The 16,252-nt window shown below is 50.2% G+C and overlaps 1 protein-coding gene and 1 long non-coding RNA gene across 5 annotated transcripts in view; one reads left to right on the top strand and one right to left on the bottom strand.

The window, feature by feature from the left end:
• Positions 1 to 473: 473 nt before the first annotated feature.
• Positions 474 to 5,846, bottom strand: KLF10 (KLF transcription factor 10). Of its 4 annotated transcripts, XM_064393658.1 has the most exons (5): positions 4,699 to 4,755; positions 4,306 to 4,368; positions 3,931 to 4,170; positions 2,936 to 3,812; positions 474 to 2,049 (listed from the first exon to the last, which is right to left on the bottom strand). In XM_064393658.1, the coding sequence occupies exons 3-5, from the start codon at positions 4,159 to 4,161 to the stop codon at positions 1,790 to 1,792; spliced, it is 1,368 nt and encodes a 455-aa protein (XP_064249728.1). In that variant the 5' UTR covers positions 4,162 to 4,170; positions 4,306 to 4,368; positions 4,699 to 4,755; the 3' UTR covers positions 474 to 1,789. The 4 variants fall into 4 exon arrangements, with proteins under 4 accessions (XP_064249728.1, XP_064249704.1, XP_064249721.1 ...); XM_064393634.1 differs by lacking the exons at positions 4,306 to 4,368; positions 4,699 to 4,755 and adding an exon at positions 5,711 to 5,846; XM_064393651.1 differs by lacking the exon at positions 4,306 to 4,368 and having other exon boundaries at positions 4,699 to 4,797.
• Positions 5,847 to 5,978: 132 nt separating this feature from the next.
• The window catches only part of LOC135283167 (uncharacterized), a 30,089-nt gene continuing 19,815 nt past the window's right edge, over positions 5,979 to 16,252 (top strand). Inside the window, exon 1 of the long non-coding RNA XR_010349034.1 lies at positions 5,979 to 6,139. This is a non-coding gene — a long non-coding RNA (uncharacterized LOC135283167). The remainder of the gene's footprint in view (positions 6,140 to 16,252) is intronic.

Raw genomic sequence — 16,252 nt, forward strand, 5'->3', positions numbered from 1 at the left:
CCGCTGGCACGCAGGGGCAGCAGAGAAAGCAGACTGCCCAGCCTCTGCCCTGAGATAGGGACCCCAATTCCCTGCTCCCCTCCTGGCAGGGGACTCCTGCAGCCACACCTTTAACAGGGCAGACACACCCCCAGGCTGGAGCCCATCCTGGGGCCAGCACCACACAGAGCCCGCACTGTGGGGCAGCAGCCACCACCCTGCCCACAGCCAGGCCAGCAGGAACACCAGCACGCTCCTTCCTGGGCAAGGCAGTGCAATCACCAACATAAAGGAAATGCTTTTCACCAGAGTCATAACGGCCCACAGAGGCATGATTAGCTTTGCGTGCTGAAGAAATGCAGGGGGATGAAACGCTGGGACAAAAAACCCAAAATAAACCAAAACAGAGATGCAGAGTAGTAAGCACAGACTTGAAATTCCATTCCTGTGGGCTTTATAGTGCTTTAAAAATATTAAAAAATTAAGAGATGGTGTTCCATTGGTCAGGACAATTTTATTTTGAGGTTATGTTCCTTGCAAAGGGGTAAGTTCCATTATGAATTAAAAAAAAAAGAGGTAAATATTAAAGAAAATTGGTTTATTGTAAACAAAGTATAAAGTACAACATAAGAAATGTGCAAATCTTTAAAGTAGTCACAAAAAGCAGATCTAATACACTATTTTCAAACCATTCACTTTCTGATATGTGTCCTCAACATAATATGATAAAATACAAATAGTGAAAATGGATGCATTGTCACAAAAGCTGGTTTAAATTCTAGGCTGGTGTCTTTGCTGCCTTGTTTTCCACTTTGAATCACAACTTTCTAATTTAATACAATATGTAATATATCCCTTTCAATTTTAGCATCAACTGCCTTTCAAAGAATAACACAATCAAGAAGCCTAAGATTCTTGGTTTTCTTCTTTAATCAACCAGAGTAGTTTACAGCTACCAAGTTTGTCTTCAAGGTGCCCCGTTATCCGCTCATGCCGAGCGCAGTGGGAAGGTGGAAAGGAAACCATAAGCAACACAAAAGCAGAAGCATCATGCGATGCCCAGGTACAACCAGCTGTAACAATCACAAAGCTTGAGAAGCAGCTGGGAAAACATTGCAAAGCTAATAACGATTCGGAAATGTTCCTGCCCTTTGGCTGCCCATGCACTGCCCCTGCATGCCCATCCCAAGCTCCTCTGGACACAGCAGTGTAAAGGTGGGTGTGTTAACCACCCCATGCACAAGGAGATGTCCAAAATCTCCAGGAGTCTGGCACCAAATCATCAATTATGATGGGGCTGGAGAACAGTTAGAAGAAAAAGACTCCTACCAAGCAAAGGTGGCAGAAGCAGCAAAACAGATTTAAGCAGGCAGGGTCTGGGCTTTCAAGCCTGTGCCTGTACATTGCCGCTGTCCTTGTCTGCGCCTACTGAAGATGGACAACTGACAGCTAAAACTGGAGCTGGTCTCAGGCATGAGCAGCAAGCCCTAAGAAACACTTGCACGGGACTGGATCTAGAGCATACACAAGTGATTTGCAGAATTCAAAACTGGCACAATGTGGCTGCTCTGCTCTAGAGCCTTCCCTTTCTTTCTCTCCTCACCAGTGCAAAAGACACCCGCTACTCCAGTCAGCCACTGACCGGTTCTCCCAGCAACATTTTTTGTGACCGAGTGCAGGCTGCCTTCGCCTCTCTGTACTGCTGTCAGCAGCCACTGCGGGAGAACCACAGACCGGGAGGAAAAGCCTTTTTTCAGCCAGCCTATCCCAGCAACAACAGTTAATTCCACCGTCTGCAGCTCCAGTCCTTTCACTGGGCGGTGGCAGACGCTGGCGGCAGGGCTCCGTCGCTGAGCTTGCTCACCTCCATCTGCCAGTTCGGTAATTTCTTTGCCGACAAGTGGCGCCGCGCGTGCTTCGTGAGGTGGTCGCTGCGCATGAAGCGCCGCTCGCACATCGGGCACGCAAACTTCTTCTCGCCGGTGTGCGTCCTGCGGTGCCGGGACAGTTCATCAGAGCGAGCAAACCTCCTCTCACAGCCCTTCCAACTGCAACTGAACGGCTTTTCTCCTAGAAGGGAAGAAATTACAGAGGAGAAAACCCAGTGAGTACTGAGCAATAAACAGTGCTGCCTAAACTGGCAGGATTTCACTTAATTGGCAGGAAAGTTTCTATTAAGGCAGCTGAGCCAAAAATCTATTTATTATACAGACAAAATGTGGAAAATTGTTTACATACTAATATTTAAGCATGCAGACTCACTATCTGAAAGGCTAAGTAGTATCAGTGAGGGTTAAAGGATCAAAAAGGGTTAAAGGTTAGAAATTCCCCGGAACCACATTGTTTGAAATGCTCTTTGCATCTCAAGACAGCTGATTTTAACTCAGCTCCGCGTAAACTGCGGATAATGATGACTCAGCATGCCCAAAATTCCCCTCTGAAGCACTGCCTGCAATGATGCTTTATGTAACTGAGCCTGTGTGAAAATACATGGAACTCCTTCTGCTACTGCAGTTAAGGGCTGAACCTGGAGAAGTTACTCTGGAACAACCAAGGCAGGGATAGTTTGCAGTGGATTCTCACATCCTCTCATAAAACAATCTCCAAGTTTTATCCACTTCTGGCAAAGGCATTCCTGAGAAAAAGCCTACTAAGGCACCTTTAACTCTGGAAAGCATGCTCCACGTTGGGCAAGGCCTTGCTTCCAGAGATGCATTACTGAACACCTTCTGACACAAAGCGAGTTCAGCACAAAGTGCTGAGTCAACTTCCCCTCAGGGAAATTCCCGTCAGAGATTAGGCAGCATTATAATGCACACTGGCAAAAAAACTATTTCACTGCTGGCCCACAATTTGCTCAATAAACAGATCCAGAAATCGCTACAACTATAACAAGCTGTATATACAACCAGAGTTTTTCTACATTAGATTTTAACACGCAGCAGCAGTAACCAACCTGTGTGTGTTCTGACATGAGCCTTCAAATGGGAGCTCTTGAAGTACGTTTTCCCACATCCTGGGTAGCCGCAAATGTGACTTCTTATTCTTGAAGAATCAGCCTGAGGAGTGGTTTTTGCTGTAGAAGGTACAAAGCCAGGAGCAGGGGCAATGGGAGAGAGTCTCGTGCCATTTGGACTTACAATGGGAGCCTTCGTGCCCTGCACAACGGGCTGGGGCACAACAAACATGACAGCACCTTTGGGAACCTGGGTGCCCATGAAGACCATGGGCTGGCAGAGAGCTGGCTGCTGGCTCGGGGCGGCGCTGGGCACCACGGCCGTCACAACACTGTTGTTTGTGGGCAGTGGCACCATCTGGCAAATCACTGGCACAGGGGGGGCCCCGCTGCCTCGGGCAGGGGACAGCGGTGCTGCCACCGCTGGCTGCTCGGCTGGCTCAGGGACAGACTCCTCCTTGCTCACCGAGGGCTTTGCCGAGGGCACGGGACCAGCAGCCGGCTCTGCAGTTCTTCCTTCTGCCACTGACAGTCCGCTGGGCTCAGCGCTGGCTGCACTCGGTGCCACGGCAGAGCACACCGAGGGCTCTTCTTTGGCGCTCCGTTTCCTGTTTGTTTCCCCCCAAGCACTGTCCTGGAATTTGAGCACACTGGCCGTTCTCACAGGGCAGGTTTTGTGATCACAGAGCTGGGCATCAGCCGTGTGCCGGATAACACTTGTCACTCGAGCCTTCAGAGGCCCGGCCGCTGGAGACCGCTCCGCTTCTCTCCGGGGTGTGGCCACAGGAGGCTTGGCAGCCTCGGGCAGCGCCTTGCCGAGCGGATGGATCACCTGCGACATCTCCAAGTCCGAAGGGCTGTAGGGAGGGGTCAGGCACTGTGAGGGAGACAGGGACACAGTAAGGGGGGGTGCTAACAGGACATCACCGCATTAATCGTTAAAAACAAGCTTAATTGTTAAAAACAAGCACGCAAACACAAACTGGAAAACTTACAAATGCTGGTATTGCATTGAAGTCCGCTGCTCCAGGAAGCAAAGCCTCGTCACTTTCTTCTGACATGTCAGATGCAGGAGTTATAGGTCTCATTTCTGCATGCCTCTTGAGATCTGATTTCCAGTTACAACTCATAGAAATAAGGGCTTCTACAGCCTCATAATCACTTTTTTCAGGTGTATTGTTCCAGAAATACCTCATATCTCTCTGTTTTTCAGTCATCATCTCCATTTCTTACTCCTGTTTTGGTTAGAGGAAAAAAAAAAAGGAAACTTTAAATATGAGGCTAAGTTTGAGTATTTTGCAGCTGCTTGTAAAAAGGCATTGCTAAAAACAAACAGGGCAACCTGTGCAAGATAAATACACTTAACGTACCTGTATTTTCCTGCTTTCTTTCTTATTTATGTAATATTTTTCTGAAGTTGTTAGCAAGGAAATCTGGCCATCCGATGAAAATTATATAGTTACTTGAGACAAAAGAACTACTCTGGATCTTAAGTATGCCAAAGTTATTCTACGCTGCAAAGGCTGTGTCTGAGAACTTAGAAAAAACTTCCCACCCCCCAAAAAAAACTAAATCAGAGCTTCCTCACCATCCCACCCTCCTTCTATTTTTGCTTTGGAATCACACAGCCCTCAGGATTGTACTTATTTCGGCACATGAGAAAGGACCGCATTGGGGCTGATTCACATTTTCTTCGAAAGGTATTAACAACAAAAAAAAACGTTCCAGAAAACATTCAGAGGATCCCTCTCTCACACACGTACGTGCCAGGGAGATCACCTGCCTGCCGAGCCGAGCCGCACGCACACTCGGCGTGCCCACAGCCCGCTCCGTGCGCTCCCGGCCCGGCCCTCACGCAGGGCTGTGGGCGGGGCTCAGCGCGGGCCCCGCCCCCGGCTGTTGGGCGCGCGCCACCCTCACCTCAGCGCACCCCGCCGGCCGCCTCCGCGCGCGCCGCCCCCGCCCTCCCCTATTGGTTCCCCCGGAGCCGCGCCGGGCGCCCATTGGCCCGCACCGAAAAGGGCGCGGCCCGGGGCGGGGCACCTGAACAAAGCGTGATCGGGCGCCGCCGCGCGCCGACCTTTCCCCCAGTTCCCCCGCGCGGCGCCCCCGCCTCCGGCGCGCGGCGGCGGCCGGCCGTGAGGGAGGGAGGGCGGGGGAAGGAGCCCGGGCGGGAGGAGCCGTCACCGCGGGCGGGGGCCGGGCTGGGGTCAGCGCCGCCACACCCGACGCCTCCCGCCGCGGGGGAAGGGAAACGGAGCGAAGCGGCGACCCTGCGGGGAGCGGGTTACGGAGGCGACGGCCGGCTGTTCCCGCGGCGCCGCGCCGCTTCCCTGCCGCCGCGCCAGCCATCCCGCGTGGCGCCGGGATCCCCCCGGCTTTCTCCTCCTCCCTCACCGCTGCCACTTGGTACATGCAGCCGCCGAGGCCGGCGCCCGCACCCGGTCGGGAACGCAGGCACAAGGGGCTGCACGGCGCCGGACCGGCGCTGCCAACAGGTTCTCGGCGGCTTCTGTCCCTGCCGCGGCTTCCCTCGCCGGCCGGCCCCGCGGAGGGCTCTCCACGCGGGCGGCGCTCCCACAGCCCGCCCCAGCACTCCCAGTCCCCCGCCGCGACTCAGCCCCTCCAGCCGCTGCCCCAGCCCGACCTCCCGCCCGCTGTCCCTGCTATGGAGGGTCGCCCCCGCACGTGCCCCGGGGATCCCCGTGCCGCATCACCCCCGGGGACTCCCTCCGTCCCAGCCGCCCCGACCCCCGGGATGCCCGGTTCGCTCACCGGAGGAGCCGAGCCCGCCCCGAGCTGCCGCCGCCGCTCTCCCGGTTTTCCTCTTTTTGTTCGCCGCTCCCCACTCGGGCGGCGGCGCCCCCGGGCCCGCGCGCGGGGGGGTGGGCGGGGCCTCGGCCGCCCGCCGGCCAATCGCCGGCAAAGGTGTGTGGTGCGGCGGCCAATGGGCGCCGGGCGGCCGCGCGTGATCGGCGGCCGCGCGGCGGCGTGGCCGGAGTGTCAGCGCGGCGTGTCCCCGCCGGCGGCTGAGTCAGGGCGGCCGCCCCCGCCCCTCCTGCCGCGCCGTGCCCTTCCCTCCCCTCCCCGGCATCCGTGTGGGAGCGGCGGGGGCGGCCCGGCGCTTCCTCCTGCATGAGGTCACACGGCGGCGGGGGAGGGAGCAGCCTCCCCGCTGCGGCCCCCGCTCCCCGCAGGGCTGAGGTGAAGCGGGGCCGCGGGCGGGGGGAGAGCGGCGCGGTCGTTCCGAGCTCCTCGGGCCTCTGTGGCCCATCCCCGCGGCTGGGCGCGCCCGCGGGACCGCTGCTGTGTCCTGGCAGCACCCTCGGGCTGGGGGAGTCGCTGCCACGCGTCGGGACCAGCCCGGTGTGCGGCATGGCCGTGTCAGCCCCGGGCGGTCCGCGGCAGACGCGGTCTGGGGGGAGCCCGGGCAGGCCTCGCCCGCTGCCGCCCGGCCGGGTCCCTGCCGGTCGCGTTACCCCGCAGAGCCGTGTGATCCGCTCTGCTCCGTGCGCGGATTAGGGCGGGCTCTTTCTCCCGTCAGAAAACTGTAATGAAAGTTGAAAGAGCGACTGTGTGTGGTCAGGACCTGAGAAGCCAGGTCCAGGCCAGGCTGCAGCTGTGACTGGTGTTGGGCTCTAGAAATGCTATTGATGCTTCGTTGTGGTTCAGTTTCTTTCCTGCTGCTTATTTAGCCTCACTTAAGAGATTTACCCTCCTTCTCCTAAGTCTAGAGTCATTTGGTGAGAGCATTTTTTTTTTTTTTTCTTTCTAACACCTTCTTTGCCGCAGTCTTCCACAGTAAGACCAGTTATCCTCAGGGCCTCGTGATCTGGTAGAGAGGGACAGGGAGCAGATTGGACACCCTGTAATCCAGGAGGAAGCAGTCAGAGACCTGCTGTGCCACTTAGATGCTCACAGGTCTGTGGGACTGGATTGAACGCATCCTGGGGTGATGAGGGAGCCAAGCTCCTCTTCATCATTTATCATGAGTCCTGGCTAACCAAGGAGGTCCCACATGCCTGGGAGCTGGCCAGTGTGACACCCGTCCACAGGAAGGGCCAGAAGGTGGATCCAGAGAACTGCAGGCCTGTCACTAACCTCAGTGCCCAGCAAGGTTATGAACCAGATCCTCTTGAGTGCAGTCACTTGGCACATACAAGACAACCACGGGATCAGTCCCAGCCAGGATAGTTTAGGAAAGTCAGGTCCTGCCTTACCAACCCGATTGCCATTTCATGACTAGGTGATCTGCCTAATAGATGAGGGGATAGTCCACCTGGACTTCAAGAAAGCTTTTGACTCCATGTCCCATAGCATACTTCTGAAAAAGCTGGCAGCCTATGGCGTGGAGAGGCAAACTCTTCACTGGGTTGAAAACTGGCTGGATGGCCAGAGAGTGGTGGTGAATGGTGCTACATCCTTTTGGCATCCAGTCACCACCAGTGGTGTCCCCCAGGGATGAGTGTTGGGCCCAGACCTGTTTCCTGTCTTCACTGGTGATCTCAGTGAGGGGATCCAGTAAATTTGTGGATGGCACCAAGTTGGGTGGGTGTCGGTCTGCTGGGCAGTAGGAATTCTCTGCAGGGGGATCTGGACAAGCTGAATCAGTGGCCCAAAGCCAGTGGTAGGAGGTTCAATAAGGAGAATTGCTCAGTCCTGCATTTTTGTCTGTATAACCCCATGCAGCACTACCTGCTGTGGGCAGAGGGTCTGGAAAGCTGCGCAGAAGAAAAGGACCTGGGGGTGCTGCTCAACATCTACTGAACATCACCCAGTGTGTGTGCCCAGGTGGCCAAGAAGGCCAATGGCATCCTGGCCTGTATCAGCAATAGCGTGGCCAGCAGGAGCAGGGCAGTGACCCTCCCCATGTGCTCAGTGCTGGTGAGGCCACACCTTGAGTGCTGTGTCCAGTTCAAGGCCCCTCAACTCAAGAAGGACCTGGAGGTGCTGGAGAGAGTCCAAAGAAGGACAGCTGGGCTGGTGTAGGGTCTGGAGCACCAGTCTTGTGAGGAGCAGCTGAGGGAACTTGGGGTGTTTAGCCTGGAGAAAAGGAGGATTGGGGGTGACCTTATCACTCTGTAACTCCGACTAGGGGTTGTAGCCAGATTTAGCTCTTTTCCCAGACAACAAGCAACACAATGAAAAGACAGCCTCAAGCTGCCTGAGGGACAGCTTAGGCCAGACATTAGGAGGAATTTCTTCACATAAAGGGTGATTAGACACTGAAATGGGCTGCCCAGGGAGGCCCTGGAGTCATCATCCCTGAGGTGTTTAAGGAAAGACTGGAGGTGGCACTCAGTGCCATGATCCAGTTGGCATTGGTGGTGTTCAGTCAAAGGTCTCAGATGCCTTTTCAAACCTAATTGTTCTGTCATTATGTCATTCTTCATGTCCTGTCCTTCCTCTTTTCAATGGTGTCATGGTCCTCTTCATTCTGCTTCATTCTTCCCCATGTCAGCCAATCCCAATTGGCAGAAGGGTCTGACAGCAGGTGATGTGTTCCTGTAACTTGCTGGAAAGCCAGGAAACAAGAAACACCCATTCCAGAGAGTTTAGTTATGCCTGAAAGAGGAAAAAAACAAAACCAAAACAAAACAAAATACCAAAACAAAAAAACACCAAAACCAACCTGCAAGAAATGAGCAGTTTCTTCAGCCTGAAAATAGAAAAAGGATATAAATATTGCAAAACATGACCATAGATGTAAGTAATTTAAACTAATACTTAATCATTTCACAGACATGTATAGACAAAAAAGTGGTAATTTTATTCCCAGGAATACACTTTTTTAATAGATATATTGCTTTAATTCCAATATTTCAACTGATACATTGCAGAGATGGAATCTCTGTTGGCTTCACAGTGGTACCCCAGACACACCTGATAGGTTGTGCTCTCCTTCTGTGCCCCCTTGCACCAGGCTGCCAGTGGTGGGATCCCTTTCTCCTTGCTCCTGCAGCTGCCACAATTGGCACCTGTAGGGAAACATGCCTTAGAGAGAAATCTGCATCTCCCATCTCCTCTCTCTGTTTGCAGCCTGGGTGTCGGCCTGACTTTCTGACGGATTTTATAAGATCCCTGCAGTACCTGCAGGGAAACAGACTGGCTTGACTGCCTTATCTAGAGGGAATTCCCAGAAGAGAATTCACTGCAGGATGATCCAAACTCCTTTCACTTATAGTAATAAACGGTTGTTTACAAATTACCCCATTGGATCCCACATCTCTGGGTGGAGAAATGAGAAAGTGTGTTTACTGTGTGCTTCACACTGAAACCAACAGGGAAAAAATGCTGATAAAACGTTGCTTGGCTCCCAGAACAGGCTGTCCTTTGCCAGAAGGTGCTACTGTCACACAAGGCGCAGCTGGGGAGAGAGCTCCTGCCTCACGAGTGCATCTGCCCTGGCTCAAATAAAGGTGGTGGAACAAATACTCAATAGTTCTTGGTGAAATTCTGTGTTTGTTGTTTATGGCAAGTTCTGCCATAGTGCTTGTGATTGTAAGTGGTTTTATTTAAAACATTCCAAAATCTCATTTGAAACAAATTATTGCCACTAAAATGAAATCTGTAAAAGTTGCACCAGCCAACATGATAAATTCACTCACAAAACTAATAGTTTCTCTGTACATTCAGCAGGAAATTGTCACTTTTTCACCCTTACTTGTATGTAATACATATATGCAAATATTTTACTGATACAGTTGGGACCTTAGTGTTAAAAATCTAGTTTCCAACATGTACAGAAGATCTTTAACAAGAACTACTGTCACCATTTTTAGTTTGCTTGCTATGGCAATGTGTTAAAGGTGTGTGCTGGACTGTTGGAAGGAGTTACAGTGATTCTGCGGTAATGTTCTATAGGTAAAGTGCTCTTTGGAGGGAATACAATTACTTTCATATAAAATGGAAAGGTGAAATTAGCATAGTTATGTTTAATCTTGATCATGTCCATTTCAGATTTGTCATAAGGGTGACTTTCAGCTTTGTAAATACTCTGGAGTTTTGGCCATATCTCTTTGTGTGACGTGAAGTAAATTATGGTCCAGCACTGACAGCTACTGCTCCACTCTGCTGTGGTGTGACTTTGAGAAAATAAAGGGCTGACCTGCAATGGCAGCTCCTGCTTCAGGTGGCCTGTTCTGTTTTGTTCTCTTCCCACTCTTACTTCTCCCTCCCCTGTCCTTGCTTTACCTCCTTGCCCATGCTCCTGTTGGCTTCCTAGTAAGCCATTTCAGGTCTTTGTTGCTGTGGGTGCTGTGGGACTGCCCTTGGCAGCCCTTTCAGCAGTGATTCTCCACAGGTCCTCTCGGCTTGCCTGTCCCAGCTGCCAATCTCATGTGCCCCTGGCACAGACAGTGTTTCCTAATACCCTTTATGTGCCTTCCTTTCCATGATGTCTGTACTGTTTTTGCTCCATGAAAGCCTCTCCCTGTGGCCTTTCTCAGTAAGCTGCACTTGCCAGAGCCTGCTCTGCATCACTTATGGCCATTCACATCCTGCTGTCTCCTCCACCATTTCTGGATCCTCCTTAAAGTATTCCTCCTCCACTGACACCTGCAGACACTGGTGTTTCCAGCCCTGCCTCCCCAGCTGCCCTCTTTGCTTCTTTAAACCAGCTTCTTTCAACTTTAATTTCCAGAGCAGCCCTCTGCAGCCACGCCTCTCTTCAGTCTGCTTGTCTGGTTACTCAGAAGCCTCTTGCTCATTCTCCCGTGTGAGAGATTCTTCTCACCCTTGGGCTCTGTTCCCACCATGTCAATGCTTGCCTGCTGCTGCTGTCATCCAGGTGCAGGGCCCTGCAAGTTTTGCATTGAGCACTGGCCAGCTGCAGTCAAAATACACAGAAAGACTGGGGTTGGACTGGTAGGTCAAAAACCTATTTCATTTCCCCTCCTTTAGGTCAGATCTTCAGATGAGTTCTGGGTTTGGCAGGGAGTATGGGCTCTGAAAAAGAGACTGCTTGGTGGTGTGGGGGATCGGGATGCAGGTGGGGTGAAGGACTTGGTGAGAAGGTGGAGAGGGGGTTTGCTGTCCCTGTCCTCCACAAGCAGGCTCGACTGTCATCTCAGTGGCATGTCCTGTAGCTGTGCTGGTAGCAGCTGGCCTTGGCTCAGGAAAGAGCAGTCCTCACAAGTGAGGAGACATATCTGTTCCTTGGCTCCCACAGTCCACAGGAGCTTTGTGTCCCCCCAGAGACCTCCGGTCCCTTCTAAATGCACAGTCAGGAGCCCTGTGTGTGCGTTCATACGCTCTACGTTCTCCCCCTGCTCTGTGCTCTGCCTTTGAATACAGAGCAGAGCTGTCAAAACCACCTCTCCCAAAAATAATCTCTTGCTTCAGAGGCTGGAAAATGTGACAGCTCATTTTCATATGCAGAACGATGCAGTGGGTGTCTGAAAGCAGCTGAGGCTGAGGGGGTGGCCAGGGAAAGGCAGCTCTGAAATGGCAGCTGGGGAACATGAGAGGAAGGACGGAAGGAAGGGAGCAAATGAAGAATAGGGAGGGGGCGGAAGGAGGGCTGGAGGCAGCAGACAGCAAGTCCAGGGCATGAGAGGGCTGTACAGTGTGGGGCTGTTCTTTTTTCCCTGTCCTTCTACTGTTCCTGTTCAGTTATTGAATTAGAAAAGTATCTCTGCTGCTACTGACAGCAATTGCCAAGCTTGATATATCAGATAACTGGGGAGAGGGAGCATACAGTCAGCAACAAGACAGCTTGGTGCTTTTTTCATCTCCTTTTTCCTTCATGCCCCATTTTCCTCACATATCCTAACCTTAAGAAAAATCTGCTTCATCCTGGTTCTTCAATTGTTTGTTGGAGTACTGAGTGAAAAACAGAACTTGTCATTAAGATTTCAGTTTATGGGTTTTACTTTGCTTTACCAGTCTGATTGCCAGATGGAGCAAATCCTGTTTGCCTGGCAGTGCCATGTTCCTCCCCAGCTCTATGTGATACTCACCCCAGTTTTTGTGTATGTGCATTTTGCATTTTACAGATTATTGCTCATGGCCCTTTGTCTCTGGAGCATTTGTGGCTGTGCCTGAGTCACTGCAGCTCCAGTCCTGCTGTGTCTGCTCAGTGGAAGGCTTCAGAGGCTGTCAGCAGTGTTGATGTTTGCACTGCTGCCATAGGAGACAGCCTCGTGGGGTCAGGGGAAACCTCAAACATCCCTAGTGAAGCCAAAGGGCAGGTGAGAGAAACTTCTTTTTTGGCAAGTGAGCTGTTTCCAGTGAAGTTGATCTTCTCTGGCAGCACTGGAAGCAGCTAAAGGATCACTGTCAATTCACAAGTATTTTCCATTCAGTTTTCCAGAGAAGCTGGGGATGTGGTTTTATGCCACCCAGGAGGAAATGTGTGTTTCTTTAGGAAGATGTTTAGGATTTTGACTGTTAAGCACTTGCTGGTTATTATCTATGCCTCTTACACTATATCTCAAATTTAAATTTAAAAAAGGCCCACTTATCCATCCTTCAGGTCATAGAATGGTTTGAGATGAAAGGGACCTTAAAGATCATCTGGTTCCAGCTTCCCTGCCACAGGCAGGGACACCTTCCACTAGACCAGGTTGCTCAAAGCCCCATCCAGCCTGGCTGTGAACACTTCCAGAGACAGAGTACCTTATTTTTCTGAGTGAGAAGCTAAATTGTCATGGCATTGGGACAGTAAATTAGAGAAGAGAATTGGGAACACAGCCAGTAATTTACTGGCCAGCTTTGTAACTGGTCTAGGGGCTGAGGCTGAGTCAGGTGAAACTAGAGTCTCCTGAATCTCACCCCTCACTTAAGAAAAACAGCTTTGTTATCTATGGCTTATCTTGGCTTTGGCATGCAAAATTAAGAAGGTGTTTTAAGTTGTTCCTTTATCCTAAGATCTTTGATCTCTACCTACAAATAAGCAAGAGTCATTTTCAACTTCTCATGACAGGACATCAAGACTGTAGGATAGATGGCTATTTTAGTCAGCACAGAAAGAACCCAGGTAAGTAAATGATTGCTTCAATACATCCTAAAAATTGTGAGAGGTTTCATACTCAAGTGTTTCAGTGCAGGATTAGGTTGTATGCCAACAAGAACTTTCCTTGGGTCCTATGGCTGTGTTTCTTGTGAGGACACTGTGCAGGATGGTTGGTCCTGTACAGCTACAGCCCTGCTTCCATCTGTCTTTTTGGAAGGTCAACCAAAACAGGAGTCTGGTCAGCTCAAACCAGCCAAGTCACATATTCACTGGGTGCCTTGACCCAAGAAATCCTGGGAATCCAGCGGCAATCAGGAATTAATATTGGAATGATTTGTTGATTCTTCCAGTGCCTCCTATTTCACTTCCCATGGTGTGACCATGTGTTTATTTTTGTTTAGTATCTTGTGTGATCTTTCTTCACTTGTGCAATGCTGGTTGGGTTTGTTGATACTTCCAGTGAAGTGCAACACTGCTGTGTCACATGGAGTTTGTCATTTCACAACAATATAGGTATCTTTGGAGGCTGTGGAAGAGTGTGGCAAAGTGGCATTGCTTTTTTTGCAGACAGAGCTTGGAAAATATCAGAAAACACAACAGAGAATGTTTTCTGCTTGAGAGGATAACATACAGGTCTGTGCATTCCACCACTTGGAAAGGTATATTTAATATATTTCGAGTTTTCTCAGCGTCATGATTCATTTAACTATTCAGTGTAAAACTTAACTGATCAATTTGAATTTGTGCTGCCAAAATCAGATACTTAGAAGCTGAACTGTCAGCCAATAAAGTGAGAAGCAGACAGCCTGTAAATGTTGCAGAATAAGCTTGTGTAGCTAACAAAGCCACCTGTTCCTGCTATGATCAAATAAATGTTATTCCCAATGGAGGTGTTAGATACACATTTGTGTCCTTTTCCTACCAAAATACAGTTTACTTGTTACACTGTGGCCTAAAGGCTGCTGCATTTTAAAATTATCTGATGGGCTAAATCCTAAATTACCATCATAAAGCTATGAAGGAGATGAGGTGGTGGTGGTATGGGACATAGCACTATAATATGAAAGTCAGCAGGGACACTTTGCCTTTCCTCCTAACACAGGTAACAGCATTTCCATACCTCCCACTATAGGTATTGTCCTGGTTTTGGCTGGTATAGAGTTAATTTTCTTCCCAGTAGCTGGTACAGTGCTGTGTTATGGATTCAGTATGAGAACAACATTGATAACATGCTGATGTTTTAGTTGTTGTTAAGTAGTGCTTCCCCTAAGTCAAGGACTTCTCAGTTTCCCGTGCTCTGCCTGTGAGGAGCTGCACAGAAGCCTGGAGGGAGCACAGCCAGGACAGCTGAACCAAGCTGGCCAAAGGGATATTCCAGACCATGGAATGTCATCCCCAGGTCCCCACACCATGTGGGTGTGGAATAAGGGGTGGAGAAGGTGCTGGCATTGGCTGCAGTAGAGTTCATTTTCTTTGTGGTAGCAGGTTTGGGCCTGTGTTTGGGATTTGTCCTGAAAACAGTGTTGATAACAGAGGAACAGAGTGATAATTTTCATTATCACTGAGCAGCACTAATACAGAGTCAAAGCCTTTTCTGCTTCTCACCTCATCCCCCCAGTGAGGAGGCTGGAGGAGGATAAGGAGCTGGGATATCTGATCCCAGGTATATATCCCAGAGGGATATCCCACATCCTATGGCATCATGCTCAGCATATAAACCTGGGGGAAGAAGAAGGAAGGGGAGGATGTTTGGGGCAATGATGTTTGTCTTCTGAAGTCACCATTACATGTGATGGAGCCCTGCTTTCCTGAGGATGGCTGAACACCTGGCTGTCCAGGGGAGGGGTGAATGAATTCCAGATTCCATGGTTTGCTTTGTTTGTGTTCCTTTGAGTATTAGACTCTCTTTGTCTCAGTCCCTGAATTTTCTCATTTTTCTGATTTCCACTGCCAGGGAATAAGCAAGTGGCTGTGTAATGCTTAGTTGCTGGCAGGGTTTTAGCCATGACACGTATTTTGATAGAAGTCATGGGAGCTAAGGATCTTCTTTCCTTTCAATCTACCTTTAATTATTTTTGAACAATTGACTAATTTAATCTTCATATGACAAATGAGATAGAGATGTTAATAGCTCCCACAGTGTTAATTTATGAATGTGATACCTGAACCCACTGTCTTAGTTTATATTCAAACAAACAATCTCTAGATAGGAAAATTAAAGTGAAAAAGGGCAGGTAGTACGTCCTCCATCTGATACAGACTAAACTGCATCCAGTTTGGCCCCCTGCAGCCAATACACTCCTTGTACTGTCAGCAGGCCTGGAGCTCTCCCATGTCCTGCTGCTGTCTCTTGCCAAATTCCTGGCTCACATACCACACCCTTGGCATCATGGTACAAAACACATCACTGACACACTGTTAAGCCACCCACTTGCAATTAGTAATTGATTTCCTTATTTTTCTTCAGATTTCACAGGAATTAAGGCAAGGGGCACACTTGTGAGACCTTTGGAGATCAAGGCCTTGTGTTTCATTTAAAGAGACATCATAAGACCCACACCTTTGCTGCTCACATAGTCCCTTAGCAGCAATATAAGGACTAAGCTATTCTACTTTAAATCTTTAAAACAATTCTGAAAGCCAGCTTGGATGTTCCTCAGTGTAGGTATCTCCACCATGAGCTCAGACTGGCATGTGGGGCTGCAAGGAGGTAGATCTCTCTTTATTCTCCAAATGCACAATGTGCAGGGACGGTGTTGGCTTGCTCAGAGACTTCAGGGAGGGAACTGCTGTCAGTGAGGTTGCCCTCATGACCAGAAAAACTTGCCCAAAGATTTTGATCAGCCTGCAAGATCCCAGGTGTAGCTGGAGATTGTGCAGGTTATACACAATGTGCACATGTGCCTGGTACCAAACCCTGTGTGGCAGCAGGCTGCCAGCATCCATCTGTTCCCTGAATTCTCCTCTCTGTGTCTCACTTGGCTCTTGCAGCTCAGTTTTGGGGACACACACTTCATTCCTGCAGCTCTGCATGGGACATTTGTACTTTGGTCTTGCAGCTCACTGTTGGAGAGTCACCTCTGTCCCACAGCTCATCCTGGTCCTACAGACATTCACTCTGTGGGAGCCACAGTATCCTGGTTTTGGCTGGTATAATTTTCTTCTCAGGAGCTGGTATAGTCCTATGTTTTCAATTTAGGATAAGAATAATGTTGATAACACACTGATGGTTTAGTTGTTGCTAGTGGGGCTTGCCAAAAATCAAGGGGTTTTTCAGCTTTCTGTGTTCTGCTAATGGAGTTGCACAAGAAGCAGTAGGGAGCACAGGACAGCTGACCTGAACTGGCCAAGGGGATATTCCA

The sequence above is a fragment of the Passer domesticus genome, chromosome 1, assembly GCF_036417665.1.
Source record: "Passer domesticus isolate bPasDom1 chromosome 1, bPasDom1.hap1, whole genome shotgun sequence".
NCBI classification, from domain to species: domain Eukaryota; kingdom Metazoa; phylum Chordata; class Aves; order Passeriformes; family Passeridae; genus Passer; species Passer domesticus.

What these genes read in the sequence shown, in the direction of transcription:
- KLF10 (XM_064393634.1), bottom strand. Translation starts at nt 4,161, where the DNA reads ATGGAGATGATGACTGAAAAACAGAGAGATATGAGGTATTTCTGGAAC. An exon ending in TCAATGCAATACCAGCATTT is followed by an intron (nt 3,813 to 3,930) that starts GTAAGTTTTCCA and finishes TCTCCCTCACAG; the next exon opens with TGCCTGACCCCTCCCTACAG. An exon ending in TCATGTCAGAACACACACAG is followed by an intron (nt 2,050 to 2,935) that starts GTTGGTTACTGC and finishes CTTCCCTTCTAG; the next exon opens with GAGAAAAGCCGTTCAGTTGC.